The following is a 19795-nucleotide window of genomic DNA, read 5'->3' on the forward strand; positions in this document are numbered from 1 at the left end:
TGGACCAACGAGGAAATCGCATTTCAACGCATCATCGCGCTCATGGGTTTATCACGCGAGCTAGTGATTAAGTCATATCGCGCCACACAATCATCACTGCTAACACACACCACACAATAAAAAAAAAACATACTTAAACACACAGAAAAAACGAGAAGCTGTTTTGATGGCCCCGAGCATCACCTTCCGGTCATGCTTGCGCTACCGGGAGTCCGGAACACTCGCTCGTTTGACACTCTCGATGAACCCGGGGTGGGGAGGTTCCGGGCTCGGGGAGGGGGAGCGAGATTGGGCCATCATCGTTGGTGGCGTGCTGGCGACTATGCCGTGGTGTTAATCTGGTTATAAAAGGGACAGATTTGTTTTTAATTTTTGTGCTAACAGTGTGGTGTGCGCGATGCCTTAGCCGTGTGCGATCGCAGCTCGATGAAATATAGGTTCCATCACACTTGAAACTAGATGGCAATGATCGAACAGTGCGGGGAATTACATTCAGTGCATCATTGTTTCTTGATTTCTTTGAACATTTACCGTACATTTTTGGTTGCTAGAGCCTCTCTCAGACTCCAACATTGAAATTAACTGCTTTTGGAATTAAATGTTGAAAGGCTTGAGCCTGTTTTTCAGAAATATTGAACTTGTGTTTTCAGTTTTTTCCTTGAATCTGATTTAAAAGAAAAAAGTACTTCATTTTGTGATATTTTTTAATATTAGTACATTTCTATTACCATTAGTAAGGTTCTTAGTAAACTCGTTAGACAAACTTGGACGCAACATTGCAAAATGCTTAATTCCTGAGCATTGATTTCTACTTTTTTCATGAACATAGAAGCTTCAAGAAAATGTTGGTGTTGAAGGGAACTTTTCTTCTATTTTTAAAACATTTTAAAAATTGCCTGCTATTTCCTTCTAACAGACCTTCTTGATAGAATAATAGTCAATGATAAGGCATACAAATATTGCAAGGCCAAGCAATTAAAATTAAAATCCACTCTTTAGTGAGATTAAATCTATTCGAATATCTTGCACTGTAAAACTACAACTTAAACTCGAAATTGTAAATACCTATCTGTGGAAATCAGTTCACCGCATGTTACTTCGCTGGAAGAATTCAACCGGGCCTACCATTAGTGTGACCAGCGTACGGTGGAAACGGTTTGCAAACGGTGCAACGACGCGTGCACTAATAATTGGGTGTGTTAATTGTTATGCAGCTGGAATTGCTGCGTAGTGTTACCAGAAAATTAAGAATCTTTGCACGTTTATTTATTCAACCTTTTCTTTTTTTTTTGGTTGGCGTAAAAGTAAAGTGATTGTAAACGTAAAGTAAGGCTGTAAGACGGGTTTTGGTGTAGGCCATTTTGTTGCCTGTTGCGGCTGCTGCTGCTTGGTGTAAAATTGAGCAAAATTATTATTCCCTCCTTTCTGCACACACACATTTAGCAGCAGCAGCAGCACCATCAGCGGTGGGCGCTAATGCAAGCTAATCGGGGCTATTTGTAGGCAAGCGGCAGGCGAGCTGGAAATGATAATTAGACGTTTCACGGGCGTGGAAGTATTAATAAAATCACCAAATAATTGTGTTTTGTGCAAGTGTGCACGAGGAATTCTGGTGAGCGTGTATGAGCTTCGGCTTGAGCAAAGAATATGGCAAAGCTTCATACAACAACAGCCCACCGCAAACCTTTCCGGTAGTGGTGGAAATATAAATTAAAAACAATAACTCTAGTGCCTTCCCGCCCAGTGCCGTCGCTACACGGAAACACGAAAGTAAAACACGCGTTCCATCATGCTTTCGAAAAAATGTACAATTCTTTTGTGTGGTTTTTTTTTGTGGAAACACCCCCGAAAATATGTTTCCTGGTATCTTTCTTCTTGTCGCATGGCTGGCTCACGCAGCACCTGAGTGCCTGAGCTGAACGTGTTGGCGTGAAAAATGATGAACATGCGGCAGGGAAGAGATTGATTTATCCCGCGCCAGAGCTACATCGCCAAACATTGCAAGGGGGGTTTATCTCGCGCACCTCTGGCGCGGATAAGCAAAATGAAAACTTGGAACTTATTAAAAGCGCATGTTGATCGTCACACCAGCTACCAGCTAACTATGCTCTAGCGGGTCGCTAGACACTTTGCGTTTAATCCTCAGCGTCTGCGTTGCGGGTGAAATAACCGAAATGCTCGAAATGCCTCCACTCGATCGTAACATCGTTTTGTGAGACTACACCCCAAAATAAAGAAACAAAAGAGAGAAAAAAATACAGCAAACAGTCCTCCATCATAGCGAGAAAATTTAATTAAGACAAAACACAAAAAATCAAAATGGATGGATGAGAAAATCCATCCATCCCGCGGCCGGGGAAGCTTCGGAAAGCGTCCGACCACATCGGTTGGCCCTCTAAACTAGATTCAATTTTCGGGCCCTGCGCTACCGCCGTTCCTCCCATCCACCCTTTAGCTTCCTGTAGGTGGTCAAATGACCCCGGAAGAAAAGCATCCGACTAAAAGTGTGGCCGGGTGGGCAGAGTGTCCGACCCACCACCAGCACGCACGCACCACCACCCAGTTTGTTGCTCATTAAACAAACAACCAAAAACCACTGATACATCCAATGGTTGGCATGGGAGCCTCCTTGGTGGAAGCTTTTCATGGAGGGGGGCCCGAAATAATTTACGACCGTAATAATGTACACATTCGTATGCCGCCCTGGGTCCCGGGTCGCAACACCGGCAACACGGCTGTACCACGGCTGATAATTATCATGAAAAGTCTGGCGTTTTCCACACCTATAAAATCACTCAGCGGGCACACACACACACACACCAGGGTGGCACTGACCGGAAGATGATTTCCGATGCGATAGGTGTGGGACCGGGTCCGACTACGGGTTATGGAGCCCGCCCGACAACTTCCTCGGAAATGGGGGATTTTTTGTTGCTGCTTGTTCGCTGTGCTTAGATCTATTCCTAGAGCCTCGTCGAGAAGGGAAGTTTTTAAGGGCGTTGTAACCTTTCCATGCACGCCCGAATCACCGCAAGCGATCATCACACCGGTCAGCCATTTTTGAACACACTTAAAACTAACCTAATAATTCTCGGTCGGTTGGCGCTGCGGGAGTTTGTGTGCTCGGAGGGAGAAGCGTTAATTAAAATATGCACCGCCATACACTTACAGCAAACCGGGGGGAAGGTTGCTAAAAATACACACAAAAAGGCAAGAGGTTTCCTAATAATTCCTGGGTTAGTAATCTCACCGACACACTCCCTGCAGCCTTTCGGGAGATAAGTTTTGGAGGGTGTACTAAAACAACCATCTTGACCCTACACACCTCCAGTTCCGCACAGCGTGCCTCTTGGAAGATGAAAACGATAACACGCCATCCTCTCGAAGGTGTTGTTGGAACGGCGTTTGGTTGGCGTGTGAGTTGTTCACCAGGGCGTAACACTCATGCGCTCTCGAGTGAGTACACTCGCGCCACGCCGGTGTCTGGTGTTGATGGACCCATCCCGAATCGCCCTCACCACCGCCTCCGAAGCGGAAAACAGCTCCCTTGGTCCGAATTTTGACAGCTCAGCGCCGCTCGCCTAGAGTGGGATTGTGTGTGTGTGTTTAAATTTAAGCTCCGAATGGATGATTTTTACGATCCCAAGCCAAACCCGGATGGCGGATGGCAAATAGACTAGGCCTACCTTCCACCGGTAGGAAAATAAATTCAATAGACACCTTGAAAGTGTACACCGTACACAACGGAGTTACGGAGTTACATGCCCGTTCGCTATTTCTGGACGGCTTGTGCTTAATGCGACAGCAAATGTTCCTCCCTGTACGCCATCTTGTGGTGAGAATGGGTGTAAATTACCACCGAAGCTAGGAACGCGTTCGTTTGCGCACCGTTCACCGATGACTTAGAGCGATAAATTCCGTTTGACGGATTGTCGGACTTTTCACGGATGTGTGTCAGCGGATGATGAAGCAGAGGAGGTTTTGCCAAATCTGTGTTGACATACACGCGCGCGGTTTTGGAACGGTTTCAGTAAAGCGATCTTGAGTGAAAGAAATGGAAAGATATTCAATTTCACCACCGTGGAGTTGAGATGAAGAGTGCGGTGATAAAAACGGTTATTTTGGACTCAGAAAATCAGATATTTGAGCATGCAACTTTTACGAGCATTGCGTTGATGCGAGCGATGCGTTAAGGAGTTATTGCTTAATTTTTGACGGCTGGTTAGGACCGAGGATGATGATGATGATGATGGGTTTTATACATTTTTGAACATTTTTCAACACAGCTTTCAGCACGCAATCGACTAACGACTGTATCATATGGTGCTCTCATTTTTTTTACAGGCAAATGTTCCCGCAAATGAAGTTTCGCGTGTCCGGGCTGGACGCAAAAGCCAAGTACATCCTGCTGCTCGACATTGTGGCGGCGGACGACTACCGGTATAAGTTTCACAACAGGTAAGATTTCTTCGCGCATGTTTTGAGTGGCGCGGAAAGCGGATTTTTTTTCAGGAAGAATTTGAAACTATCTACCAGGATGCTCAATTTCTTAGTCACTGTGCCGTTTCCTTTGATTTTATCCAATAATCGATCATTGAATTGACTTCTGATGAATGACATAGCTTATTTTATGTATGATATAGGTTTTCTGGGAATAAACATCAGTTTCGCTTGGGACTACAGCATATGATGTTAGCATACGTCTACGATGATATCTATGTGTTAGAAGATCATTTGGATTTTAAATCAAAGAATATTCATTACCATGTGGACTCTTTTCAACAAAGTCATTTGTAGGAATCATTCAATCGCAACGCCCTCTGCTAGATCGAAATCCTGAAGATGATAGTACATCTCCCATACTTCTGCTCATAGTCCAACGCCAAATCCATCAAGCAGGTCCATCAATTGGGTCAAAATTCTTGCACTTTTAACGAGACATGAATGGAGTTTTGTAATTTTGATGGCTTTCAGAGTTTCCTTCCAGAAAAGTGGTGTTTTGTTCTTGTTTTTTATAGTCAAATTAATGAGAATAATATTGATCATTTGCTTTAAGTCCTCTAAATGTAAAGGATCTGATGTTGGAAATATACTATTGAAATCTATACTAATAACATTTCTTTTCCTCTCTCACATTTTTCTCTCAGCCGGTGGATGGTGGCGGGCAAGGCCGACCCGGAGATGCCCAAGCGCATGTACATCCATCCGGATTCGCCCTCGACCGGCGAACAGTGGATGCAGAAGGTGGTCTCGTTTCACAAGCTGAAGCTTACCAACAACATTAGTGATAAGCACGGATTTGTAAGTACTCTTGAGCCATTTTTAACTCACTTTTTTGTGTGTTGGTGTGCATTCTTTGTCCGTGGGGAAATTAATGTCTTGATTCCAACGACCATCAAATATAGTAATCGTTTTGCTCGCTGCCGAATCAAAAAGGGAAAAAACATTGAAGTCCAGCTACAAAAAACTTTACCGATCCAAAAACACACTCTGTACAGTAGCAAACGACCTCTAGGTTGCGTCGCACGTGTACATTAATGTCCGCTTTATACGCACACACACACACACACACTCTGGTTTTACCGCTTCGCTTCGCCCGCGTAGACAGTAGCAACCGCACACAGGGGACCCGGGAAATGGCCAACACCAAACCAATGGGCGCGGGCGCGGGTGGGTGAGTGGGGTTTTAAAAAGAAAGCGCGTCGTTTTTATGACCGTTACCCGGCTGTCGGCGGACCTCCCTTTGAACTCGGGGCCGAACTCGAGTGGCCCACAGGACACGAGCAGTGCCCGTCCGCCGGTCTTTGCTGTTGTAGCTAATGGATCACCAGCATCACCAGCAGCCGCTCCCGCGATGTACGGTCCGTGGCGTGAAGGTGAAATAATGGTGTCCTCTTAATCTGCGCTACTACGCGTTTAGCTTAATCGACAACCAGAAGCACCAGCCACTGGATTTGCCTGTAGTTTGGGGCGGTTTTTTTGTTGTTGCGTGTATGTTGTTTGGGTTGTTTGCTCGTTCCTTTTTTTCCCAACCAATTCCCTTTAAACACTACTGCCCGGACTGCTCTTGCCGACGGATCCGTAAGCAAACGATGGTGACAATATGCAGCCTATGCTTGCCGAGATCATGATTGTACGCTTAATTGTGTTTACTATCAATAAATAATACGCCTTAATCGGCGTATGCTCGCCAGCAGGCCCCGAGGAGGACGCGTAAGAGAGGTTGATGGTGGTGGTGTTGTTGTCACCATCGTCGGAATCGCTTTGCGCGTTTACGCACACACGAGGCGGCAAAAGATGAAAGACCGGAATGACTTTTGTTTACACAACAATCAAACCCAATAAGTGCCGAAAGGGAACGATGGTGCTCTGTTGGCATGCTTAACGGCTGATGTAGAGAGGTCCATGGGAACGCAGTGAGGATGCGCCCAAGATGCCGTGCGTAAGCGGACGGATACTAAGTACGCTTGCGCATTAATTGTCGCGTCATGCGAATTATTGCGCACGAGAAACGCGGTTGAGATACAGGGCCGCCGATTAGCCGTTTGAAATTGATTGAACAATATTGGAGTGATTAAATATTTGCTTTTGTCTACGACTGAAGTTTGCCTTTATTGCTGAGGGAACGTTCGATGCTTTTGTGTGTGCTATTTGTAGCAAGAGAGCGATGAAGAGAGCACTATGAGTGAGCTTGGCAAAGGATTAGCAGCTCTTCATGTAATCGCCGCTGCTTGAGACAGGCTGTTGGCGTTTATTATTTTCTTATGCCACCCTGAGCGCCTGAAAACTAATGATGTCCAATCCAACGGTGTTGCGAGGAGATTCTGAACAGCTTACAAAATTATTCACCACTAGCCGTAAAAGTAAACACAATCCGAGCTCTGACCCGCTGGCCTGGCAGGTCTAGCCCTCTCTCCCCCGGTGGTGCTACTGATAAAGTGGTCACCGGTTTTCTCGGTGTGCCAAATTTGTCTAAATGGCCTGTCAAACCGGTAGCACCAGAAGCGGCGGCGATGCGCAAGCAACGAACAAAACAACCATTGCCTCCCATCGGACGCAAATAATCAAACGAAGACGCGGACGGCGCGGACAGACAGACCAGACCAGAGCAAGCAGCCGCACACCAACCCCAAAAAAAAGGGGTTTTCGTTTGGTCAGCAAATGTGGTGCGCTGTGTGCTTTGTCCGTGTGCCAACGTTTGGGGCCCGCTAATCGGGGCGGTGTGGACGACAAAACTCAAACGATGGACCCAACGGGGTACGCAAATGTAGACGGCAAATGAGGACACACATGCACGGCGGCCTCGGGGAAAAGCAAATAATAGACCATCGGGAGCTCTTTTTTTTTGTTCGGGAGATGAGATGAAAAAAAGCACACAGAAAAAAACAAATCACACACACACGCACCAGAACCTGAAGCCGCAGAAGCGTAATTAAAACAAGCGTCCGACATAATGGATGATAAAGACGGATCCGCGCATGAGATTTGCGCGAACATTGGGCAATGGATTTCTGTTGTTGTCTTCTTTCCGTTCCCACTCCTTTGCGCGTGCTTTGCGGTTGCTGTCCATGTTTGATGGATGGTTTAATTTGCGGAGCCGGATAAGGAAATAATAAGGCAAACAATCACACACACACACACACATACATGAAGGTACACACAGTACAATAGAGCGTATGAATTTGATAGGGAATTAGACTACCGTAATCAGCTACTGGTTTTTGTTAATTTTTTGTATGACATGTGACTGGTTAGGCCGTGCTCTGACCAAGTGCATTGGGATGCATCATGCAAAATTTGTTTTTTTTTTGCTGTGTGTGTAGCTTTTTTGTGCGTCTTTCCGCTTCGAATAAAAATGATAAGCACAACGAAAAGCGTGTTCGTTGATTTAAAAATGAAAACTGCAATGGTAGACGCATTGTCAGTTCCTACAAAGATCAGCCATTGTACGTTTCCTAGACTCAAATAAACTTTGGTTGGAAATGATGCCATGATAGATTTGGTTGTTTTGTGTTGTTTGAAGAAAGAATCACTAGAACATGTTTGATGAATCTTGAATTCTGTTCAACAATTATTTGAGACTTTAATCAGACTTCAAAATATTGAATAGTTCTTAATATACTTCTAAAAAGTGGAACTAAAACGAACGAAGTACTGTAACCAACCTGTCGCTGATGCTCTCTCCCATCCCAAACTACCAAAACATTGCCCAAAATGCCGCGTGGGTGCGAGCCTGGCCTAGATTGTGTCACCCTGTTGTCCTTACCATTTCCTAATTACTGACAGCTGGACAAAGGTTCGACCCCGCGCAGTGTCGATGGAAGAACGGTTGACGTCTAGAAATTAGCCCTTTAAAACCGACCGACCTCAACCGACCGGCGTATCAGTGGAGCGAACCTTTTCATTATCGCCTATCTGTCTCTCTCTCGGTGCTTACCAGCCATCCGGTAGCCGAGGACACTGATAGTAAAATAGCGATAATCGCTTGTTAGGAAATTATCCCGACATGCCATTAATCCAGCCTTGCGGCTGCCCCCGACACACACAGCCTTCAGATAGGACGTTTGACCGATAAAAAAAAAAACACATAAAAAACGGCTAGAACAGTCCCGCCACCCGGTGGCATCTGTGGTTGATGAGGCGGTTTACTGCTTCAGCGACATCGATCCGATCCGATTTACCCGGCCAGCCCCGGGCCACGAAAAGGACCGAAGGACGACCGCAAAGCGTACCGGTGGAGGATAAGGGCACAAACATGCAGAAGGGAACAGAACACGGACAGCCTCGGAAACGGTTCACTGGTTCGTTGAGTGACAGGAACTGCAGAAGGAGGCTTCTCTAGGCAAGGCAAGCACGCCAGGCAGCGACAAGAAGCAGCTCACACACGGAGCCGCGTACAAGACTGAAGGATCCTTCGCAAAACTGATGAGACCGCTCCCGGTGCGTTTCATGTGTATCCTTTTGCTACGTGGCTACGATCAGCATGCGCACACACACACACACACACATACACACACACATAGAAAAAAGTACCCCAAGATGCTCACTCTATTAGAAGTAGAGCATCGCAAGAAGTGGCTAAAGCGTTCAGCGCCCCAGAAGTCCTTACCAAAGTCTCGACTTCTTCCTCCTGCCTACGGCTGGTCGGAGGCGCATAGTTGAACTTCTAGCAGCGTTGTAACTTTCGGAATAGAAATTTACCTTCAGGACGCCCTCTGGAAATATTGAAACCACGGAGATGGTGTATCGAGGGTGAACGGAGTGTCCCGCGGCCATTCCGGTCCCCGAAACCGTGCACAATGAAATGTTTTAGAAAATTAGGATTATTATTTAGACATTGATCCCATTGTTCCCGTTCGACGGTACTCGACTTTTGCAAAGATTCTTCGGTGGGGAGAGGTAAGGGCAGGATTTGCAAAAAAAAAACCTGAAGAGGCTATGCTTTTCAGGGCACGGTAATCGAGTCCTAGAAGAGTATAGAAAGCCGGAGCCGAAAGGTCGGCAAAGTACAAACAGCAGCCACATCCACCAAGCAGAAGGTATGGCCCCGGGATCAGTTGCTGCGGTGCGTTTTCGGGAGTTATCGGGAAGGGGGCTTTAAACCTGGCGAACAGGGGCCCAAAATTGGCTTGCATGGAATTAGGTCGAGCGAAGTGGCTGTAAAAGTATGTGTTTGTGTGTGTATGTGTGCTCTGGGCCTTCCGCAGGCTGCCTTCGAGCACTATTGTGTCGGCAAACGGTTGACTGATTTTGCAAGCGGCGGGTCCTGTGGAGTTTTGCACGACCACAAGCCCGCGCAAGTTGCGCTTGAGCAAGAATTCTATTTAGATTTAGACGTTTCGATAATATTCCCGTGAGCGGAGAAGAAAAAATGATAAAAAGGTTCGAGAAAACCACAGAAAGGCGCAAAAAGAGAGCAGCGTTTGTTGCTGCTGCTGCTGCTGCTGCTGCTTTTGACATATCTTTGAAAGCTGTTGCACATGGAGACAGGGTAGTGTGTGCATTCGCAGGGAAAGGATAATGCAATGAAGGAGCCAACCTGATGTTGGTATGGTAGAGCGCAACCGACCCGGAGACCCGAACGGTCCAAATTGATGATGGAATTGGGAGATTAAGGGTTTGGGTCGCTTCCATTATCTTGCGGCTGTAATGCAGCAGCGATGACACAAGCAGCTGGTAAGGAGATAGAGATGTTAGCAGGAATCATTGATCTGGATCTGGAATTTCGTAAAACCAATTACACAAAAGACATAGCGTTTGCGACTTGAAGCATTGATGTTTTGGAGTATCTTTTGTAGTTCTAGAGTATCTTCTAATCTTGGAACTGTTAGACATTCTTCTCTCTAATGCATCTTCATTTCAAACTACTCACACAACAACAAAAAACCTACCAAAACACACACAATCCCTCGCAAAGTGTAAAGTGTCACAGACACCCTCGACCTAATGCGGCGCTGTTGATCGATTCTTTGGCAGTGCCGGGAATGCTGCCTCAATCGCATCCCAGCGACCGTGCGGCACACAGTGGTGTAAGTACATTAAGGCTATGTAAATAGGCAAACATACCGCTTGCTGGAGAAATGAAACAACTCCCCACCTTTCCCATCTCCTCCCAAACGGCATCTCGGGTTCTATTTGCCGTATCATTACTTCCTTTTTAAAAGCTGAGCGCATCGGTACCGCTCAGAAGAACCTGCCCCAGCAGTTCGCGCAGCAGTCGCTTCGCGCGTAATGGGTGCATTTCAATATTGACTTGTCACCTTCCAACGGCACTACTGCAGGGGGGGATGGTAGGTAAAATGAATCTTAAGCGCAAACAGAACCTCGCCGGGGCAGAGAAACCACACAACGCTGCTTTTTGATGGTGTTAGGGTGGTTCGTCGTCAAGATCTTTTTTTGTTCTGCAGCTCAATTCATCATTCCAACGCGACGACGGTTGACGCCACCGTTCCTGGGTGCATCGGTGTCGGTCTGATATTGAATAGACAAGAGTGTCAATGTGTTTGTATATATGTGTGTGTGTGAATGGGCACTTGTGCAAAGGTTTTGTTTTTCACGAAGCGCCATTTCGGCGTGTAAATTTGGTTAAGAGTCTCGTTTCTCTTCTTCTACCCTTCCTTCTAATCTTGTTTGCGTTTGAATGCGTTTGCGGGTGGAGGAGGGGTGTGTGTGCCGCTAGCTTTGCTGTTGGTAGCGCTGCGACGGCGGCTACCGTACTTGATCGGGAAAATGTTTGATATTTGCTCTACCCAATAACCGGCAGCCGCCGGCCACTTTTCGGTGCATTGGTATGCTTTTTCCTGGCTTGAGTGTTTGATGAGATTAAGTCGTAACGAAGCTAGGTTCTTTTTTTTCGAATTGATCTGAGATTGTTTTTTTGTGGTTTAAGTTGAAGTTGATATCCTTTTTACAATGATTGATGTGAAGATGACATGAAGAGGTGATATGATGTTTGGAAGATTTGAGTTATACCGAAGTAGAATATATTGTTATTGTGTTCTACGAAGAATTATTTAACATATGATGCCTTAATCTGTGCAATGTCCCAACAAAACAAGTAAAAGAGCAACACATTTTAAAGCCTAAAAAACTTCCCAGTTTTTATCAAGAACCTTTTCACCGAAATTAAGGCTTATTAACTTCCAACCACCTCTACCAAATTAGCCATTCATACGCAACACGCTACGACCGATTGTTGAGCTTGATGGCGCGTAAAATTAACCCACTACGACATAAAAAGCTGCAACTTTCTTCCACCTTAACGGTTCAAGTGTTCAATTCCGGCGACCCAAATTCCGTGCGGGTGTGTGCGGGTTTTTTGTGTGTGTGGTTTGTAAAATTAGCTCAAATTATCCTTTTTTCCCCCAAGCGCGCACATTTCCCAGCATCTCCACACATGAAAGACGCATCCGCAGCATCCAGGCGTACTTTCCCTTTTTTGTGGCCGTTACACACGTGACCCAAACCAACGAACCGACCGGCACGGTTTCGGTCCAACAAAGGACAGTTTTGTTCCGGGCAAAACCAAGGCACCCTGGTTCGGGTTCACTGGAGCGTGTAGTTGGCACACTCGTCCTTTTTATTATTGCCCCCGGGGGTTTGCCACTCACCGGCAACAGTGAGATTTAAATGTATACACGGGTGAGCATACGGAAATAGACATCGGAAAGACCACTTAAAGGACGATGAGGACGACCAGGGTGGTTTTGTGGTTACTGCTGCCGGTTGTACCCTGGGCCCGGTAAAGGATAATTCGGTCGCTGACGAAATTAGATGCCCGTTTGATAGCCATGTGCCGTGTACACTTCACTGGCTCGGATCAAAGTCCTGAGGTTGCTGCTGCGTTCCGGGGAGACGGACGTCTTTGATCGGCCGAACCCCGGACAACCGTAGCACGAAGTGCGATGCGCCTGGTTTCGGGAAGAAATCAAACAAAAGTGCTGTGCTTGAAAGATGTACCTTTCGAACGGTCACACAAGATTGGCCGACGACAACGCCGCACCTTAACAGACTTGCGAGCTACTCGACTGTGTGCGTGTGCACATTGCTTCGAATCAATGCTCATTAGGCATTCCGCACCGGTAGCCGTCCATATTTATAATAGGGCCAATTTTCTTCATCACTTATTCCGGACACCCCGTCCGCTTTGGTGCCGGTGGGTACGGCAATGCTTGTACGCATGCAAATATACCGAAAATAATAATAAAAATAAAAAAATAAACTGCCCGCAATCATAATCACGATCGAAGACGGGACGGGACGCGTTTGCATAAACGCCGAATGGACGTGTGGTTTCGTTGCGCAAAGGTACAAACAACCCCACCCCCCTTTGGGTCCCCGTACTACCAACTGTTCTGTCCTGGAAGGCCTACGCGGAGCGAACTTCTTTTATTAGTTTTTGAAAGATGAATCAATGCAAGGTTTTCGGCCCGGGGCTTTCGGGTAAGGAATGAATGAAAAGCTTCAGCTCCAGCACCAAGTTATGCTATTCAGTTTTGTCGGTTTTGTCGGGCTATTGTGCTTTATTTTTGGCGGTGTTCCTTTTTGAGTTTGTCCTTGCTCAATCAGACGTGCCTAGAGCTGAGATAGTCGGTTTCTGTGAGTCGGGATAAGCACGAAAACGAATGCTCCTCTAAACACCGCTCTAGCAGGGCAAGGGGAAACGAACCTATAAACACCTCTTTTTGACTCATCCGATTGAAATTTTCGGTCGGTACAGTTTGATATGCCGGTGGACAGGAAGGGAGGGGAAGGCGGTGTACCACCGAACCGTCGAACCGGGTAAAACGTTAACACTTCGTCGCGTTTTGAAGTGACATGTAAGCTAATTCGAATTTGTGTACAGATTTTAAACCGGTGAGCGTTGGCTAGGGAGCGAGAGCATCAAAGTGGGTGCGCAGAATGGATGGAGATACCGCCACCCGTCTGTACATCGAAACCCCCCCACACAGGATCGGTCCAAATCGGACGGAGCGGTGTTGTCGGCTTTTTGGAACATGCCGATGTTGCCGTTGTTGCTGTTGCTCTTGGTGGTTGTGGCGCGGTTTCTTACCTTTTTGGCTCCATCTCGTTTAGGTCAATCCATTTTTAGGCAGGCTACGGGTGCAAGCGACACACCGGTTCGTGGTGGGGGTAGGCAAGTGCTGTTGGTCGGGTTGGTCCTCGGGTAGCAGGACAACAGACTGGCGGTGTGCGACTGTGCTGGGCGGCATTCTTTTTTTTGCCGCTAACTGCCCGAGGTGACTGTGTGCAAGTTAATTTCACGATTATGTCGGGAAGGTGTTTTTTGGCAGCAATTCTGAGAGGGAGAGAAGACTGGGGAAAGCAGATAGCCGCAGATCCGCCATTGATGGATCACATTAATCTTCGTGGTGTGGCGTTTGTTTGGGGTGGATGATGAATATGTTTTTTTTCTTTTTCTTTGGAGTTGTCATACTTGAAAGGTAAGATAACTTCTTTGAATAGATTTATAAAATGCGCAAACTTAGAACCAGATGAAATTTCAATAAAATCGTTTGACGTTATTCTACAATGAAGAGTTGGCAATATAGAGCTTTTTCGTGATATCAATTATCAAATTCTTAGATTTCATGATGTCAACTGGTATATATGAGTTTGAAATCAAGAATAGGTTTCTTAATAAGGTTCGAATATATTCAAAAATAAGGTGTCCATATTTGATTCAGTTTGGATAAATGTCATTAGTCACTTCATATTTAATTACTATTTTTAAGTCCATATTTTTGTTACATTAACTGAGTTTTACTAGTTGAGTTCATATTGAAGGTAAGGAAAATTATTTTGAACCAACGAATAAGTTAATTAAATGCACCCTTTACCAGTTTAAAATTGAATTTTTAAATCATTTTACACATATTAATGTCAACTGACACAATCTTGATATTCTATGATATCTCTGGGTTTATTTGAGGTGAACTTCGATTTAAATGTATCTTTGAATCTCACGCTGTATCTATCTTAAAATCAGTTTTAATAAATTTCACTTCACTACCTCAACTTTTACCAGACAAGACCAGACTTAGGGCAATGTACTCCCCAACCCGCTCTAATCTTGCCTACGTCGACTTCTGATCTTTCCCGACCAATTCCAGCCCGCATATCGCGGTAAGAATTGAGCAATCATTTATCTAAACCTTTGGCCGCGCTCTATACCTCAAACTTGACATTTCCCGGAAATGTTGTGTTGCTGTTGTGTAGCTGTCAAAGAACTTGTGTTGTTTCACTTGCTTGTTTGCTCTTGTCGCGTAACAAACAGCATCATCCAACGACCAACAGTTTCGAAGCTACCAAACGCACCTTTGGAGCCTATCTGCTATGCCGCCCGCCTCGTTCGCCCGTAAATGATTGATCACCGTCAGCGTAACACCTAACAACTGAAAACTCCCACCGAAAAAAAGGAGAAAAAAAGCTACAGCTCAGTCTAGTAGCAAAACAACAGTCTCAGAGCGCGGGAGCCATTTTGTTTGTGCCGTGAAATCGTTATCACACCTCCGGAATCTAATTAGCCGCACAAACAGCCGCGGCGCGTCGCAAGTGGCCATTGGCGGCACGCACCCTTTGAATTAGATTTCCTGCGCTGTGTTTGCCTTGCGTGCTTTGCTGTTGCTGTGAGTGTGTCAAGCAAAAAAAAAAAACAAAATGTTCGCCTCGGATTGCTAGTGCACTGTGAAGAGTGAGATTAGGTAGCCGAATTGTTATGAAGAGTGTACTTCCATTACATGAGCACAAAATCTTCACATTGGTGCTAGTTTAATAAGCGAGCTGATGATCGCTGTTATGAGAAATGAATCATTTTAAGCTTTCAAATATATTTATGTCCATCACCGTTTCAACTGCCCGGATTATGGGCCAAACTTTAAAACAGCAAATCCCCTGAAATAAAACAAACGACAAACGGGGCTAACCTGATCGGGCAAACATTGCCTTAAGTCTTCATATTTTTTTAATATCCCATAATTATCCACCGTAAGCACCGGGACGCGGTAGAATTTCATTAAAAACAGGCACAACGCAGCAGCGCCCACAAAGGCACAGTGATTGGAAACAATCGCTCGCAGCACGCGGAAATTGATGTGATTCCCACGGCCGGCCCTTCTCGCGTTCCCGTAACACAACAATGTGTCAATAAAAGTGTGATTTTTGTGGTGCGTTCTCCCCCGGACTTTGTTTCGTGGCTTGCTAGTTTGGGTGCTGTTGGTTTGGTTTGGTCTGCCCATCAATAAGCATCATCGAAGTATGAGCACGTACACCGTAATGCCCCCATCGAACGGGGGAAGAAAGCGGAAACAAATGCTCATTAAACGGCAGCGACCGGCTCGTGACAGGACTCATACACAAATACACACACCGTGAGCTAATTTTGACCACCTTCAAATGTACCACCTCTTCACTTTCGTGCGCAGAATTTCGGGGTGCCGATCGATCTACCGAGGGGCCGCTTGCCGGCTAGAATGATGATGACGTTGGGACAGAGGCTCCGGAAGGGGTTGTGGGCATCGGTAAAGCCTCGAAACCCCTTGGGCCGAAGGAAACATTCATCATTTCTCACGTCATCGTTACGATTATCCTCCAGAACCTCCACTACTCCCACAGTCAGGTTTGGGTAATGGTGCCATTGTTGTGGTGCGTTTTCTCCCACACACAGCACAGTTTTCGAAACATTTCATATTTATTTCGGGAACGCGTTGGCTCGTAAATTAGCATCCAAAAAAGCAAAAAAAAAAGAAAGAACCCCCTGTGAAGGTGACAAATTTCGACGTTCTAAGCATATTTTCTACCATTTTTTGGGGTGTTGGTCGTCCTCTCTTTCTCTCATTTGATTGTAACGGGTGTTAAGTAGCAAATATTTCTCACACTTGCCCGATTCGCTTCTTGTGCCCGTGTTGTTTTACGGAGGCGGTGGAGAGTTTGTGTACACCCAAACGAGCCAGCAACATTCCTAGCAGCCTGGTGTGAATATTACACGCACGCACTTGCCACCGGTGCCCGTAAAAATTAGTAGCGATTATTCTTTTATTCGCTACACCTTCGGTCGCAATCGGACGAGCAAGAGCGAGTAGGAGGGTGACAGTTGACAGTTTTAGTTGTTTTCGGGAAGTGGTCCCCGGGCCAGCCTAGCGTGCTTGGTGCGTGTGTTTCGGCATGTACTCGGCGGGCGGGTTGACAAATATTTATGAGCATGAGCAGCGTGAGGTGCGACTAGAAACACCTATGATAGGGGGGGTTGTAGCCAAAAAATGCCACCCGCCGCACAGTGCTGCCTAAGTGAGGACCTAGGACCGATCGTTAGTGGACTGTATTCGTATCAACCGTCATAAAACGAGAGAGAGAGAGGGCAACACTCCAACCGGTGCGTGCGTGCGTACGGTGTTGTTTATTTTATGTTGCGTAGTGAAATGTGGAAAAAGCTTCCCAACACGTTTCGTGACACAAATTTATCTTCCCGTACGATCTTTACCACATTCCATTCCACCTTTTTGCCAAACGCCCTCCGCCCAAAACGCGCTGCGTTGGGAGGTTAATAAGGGGTCTATTAATTTTGACCCACCTGGCAGTAGTGTAGTGCGAACGCGACTGTACCCCCGGCGGGCTTTTACAGCAAACACTTCCCCTTCTGCAGGGACCGTTGTGGGGCCATAATTCATGCGCCGATGGGCAATCCTTGCGCGAAGGAGCGCGAGCAGCTACTATCACGGAGCGGGTGCTTTTGGGGTGGGTTAATTATTAATTAGGCCCCGACCGTCCCCGAGTGAGGTTAGTGATTTCGTTCCTGGCTGGCAGAGAACGAAAGGATATGCAGGAACAAAAAATGGACAACCTTTTCCAAAGTCCTTGTGCTGCGCGTGTGGTGAACAAATGGTGTGTTTAACTTGGTGTTGGCCATTTTTATTTCAACCAATTTCCATCCCAACCCTGTAATAGGGTTTTTTTTATATTTGCTTAATTGTAATGCAGCGCTGCTGCTTGGCACACTATCACGAGAGAAAATTAATTCACCCAGCCGGCCGATTTATTATAATGCAGAGAGCAGATAGGGCAACCGACCGCCCTCGACCGACGGGATATTGTTTTTATGATCTCCTTCGCACAGTCGTAGAAGTATTGGCACGTCATATTTAATGTGCTTTTTTATAATTTTTTTACAACACATTACAAGTATTTCTGATACAAAATAAGCAGAAAATTACAGTTAAAAACTTTCACAAAATACAGTCCAAACAGATCACTAAGGCAGCCGGCTTACAGCTGACATTCTCTGCGTGCAGTTCCAGGATGCGTGTACCGATATTGCAACCAGTTTAGGGAGATGGAGAGCATAAACGCAAGTCCTGCCCTGCACCAACACCAGCAAGACACACAAGGGACACAAGGGCTGCAGCCAAACCATGCTAATGATGGCGCTGCAAATATGGCCGTGGTTTAGGATATGCAGCTCACAGCACTGCTGCTGCTGCTGCTGCACTGCGGTTGAATGTGTTTTTTAGCAAGAACAACAAATATAACCAACACACACGCACACAGCAGCTAGAACAACAATAAAAAAAGAATCCTTCCCTCCCTTCAAACTCAAACCCGCGCGTACACACACGCAGCCCACAAACAAACGGCGAGGGCTTTTTTGAATAGAGCGAGGGCTCCGCGTGCATAACCCATGCCCACACACACACACACCCGTAGAAGGGGAAGAAATGCACATTGGGGTGGAAAGAAGGGGGAAGAAGTAGAGGGGGTGAAAAAAACCCACTCGTAAGCCTCTCCGGTAATGGGCACTGAAGTACTTAAAGAAGGTGCATGCAGTCACACCTCGGACGGCGGTGTGGCTCTCGGCACAGGGTGGTTCACAGCACATCCCGTTGGTGGGAAGGGAGTCGGTTGTGCAAGGAAGAGAGTACACAGTGGTGTGCAGCAGAGTTGGGACAGAGATGGCTTGATCATTGCAATCGATTTTGATATTAATTTATAATTTTTTTCAATTGTTTTGCACTTTTGTTCTAGCATCGTATCAACAAGAATTTTCTTTTATAAATTCACAATAACCTTCTTATTCTTTATATTATATTGGTACTAATTATATGATTTCGCTAAAATTTGAAATAAATCGTCAAACTGAACGAAGCATAATACATCGCTAGCCCTGTCGCTGCGTCGTTGATTGCATTACACACGTCAGCAGTCCTTGCGTTCTGTAGAGCAGTCCTGTTCTGTTCCTTTATATAGGAACACCTTTCATTTTTCTCGATCCTATGAACAGCGCGAAAGCACAACCACAAACCCTCGCACGCACACACTTATGGCACATCTGGCATACGAAGCCACATTATTGTTCAAGACGTGGAAAGGATATGAATACTTCGCGTTGTTCAAGCGAATGTTGCTCGTAATTAGTATGATGATGATGATGATTATGATGATAGCGATGCGCATAGTGTGATGATGGGTAATACCAAAGCCATGGTGTTGTAGCTGATGATGAGCCTTCTTGTGATAACATTTTTATTTTATTTTTTGAGTTTTTTTTCTCTCGCTTTTCTTATGGGAAAGTTATGGATGAAATAAATCTAATTAATTTACATTTGCCGCCGCAGCCATTAAACTGCACAAACGCATTAAACCAACTGTAGTGTGCTGTAGTGTGTTTGCTGCAAGTATCATATTTCACGGTGGTTTGTCCATCATTTCGTGCAAATGTCAAATCTCGCCCGTACACCATCCATCATTTCGCGCGAACGCTGTTGAGGGATTCATTTCAACGAAGTAAATTCGCTCGCTCTCTTCAGCAGAGGATGCAAACGCGTAAATGCAGCGTCACTAACTGCTGAGTGATGACAAAACGATGGCTGATGGTTAATGTCGCTCACTAAACGCTCTCCTTGAACAGCGGTCGGAAACGTGCTCGCTTCCCAACGTACGGGAGATTTTTGCGGAATATGAGCCTTACAAACTTTATTAAAAAGAATGTTTTTTTTTGTATACATTTTAAATGGTTCAAACGTCAATTAAAAGTAATTACTTACAATTACTCTGAGTTAAAGTTAATTCGTACAATAAAAATACAAAATATTGCATTGCAAGACTTTCGAGTTCAAACTAAATCAAATATGATTTTGCTATTCCCATTGGAACAAGATTTGGCGACTCGCTGTCCTAGACAATTTTGCACTCGATGACCAACGCTTATGCCTGACACGGAAGAGGTTTCCGGCACAAGTGTAGAAATGGATGAGATATATTAATAGAATTTCGCATCTCAACACTACCTAGGAAAGGTGCATAG

The 19795-nt window shown here is 45.7% G+C and overlaps 1 protein-coding gene across 4 annotated transcripts in view; it reads left to right on the top strand.

Annotated features, from left to right (window-relative positions):
- The window catches only part of LOC120956523 (optomotor-blind protein), a 125399-nt gene that overhangs the window by 33531 nt on the left and 72073 nt on the right, over positions 1–19795 (top strand). For all 4 annotated transcript variants that reach the window (XM_049608315.1, XM_049608314.1, XM_049608317.1 and 1 more), the window contains exons 3-4: positions 4345–4458; positions 5148–5301. In XM_049608315.1, coding sequence (XP_049464272.1) covers positions 4345–4458; positions 5148–5301 — 268 coding nt within the window. The remainder of the gene's footprint in view (positions 1–4344; positions 4459–5147; positions 5302–19795) is intronic.

This window comes from Anopheles coluzzii, chromosome 3, assembly GCF_943734685.1.
Source record: "Anopheles coluzzii chromosome 3, AcolN3, whole genome shotgun sequence".
Lineage (NCBI taxonomy): Eukaryota > Metazoa > Arthropoda > Insecta > Diptera > Culicidae > Anopheles > Anopheles coluzzii.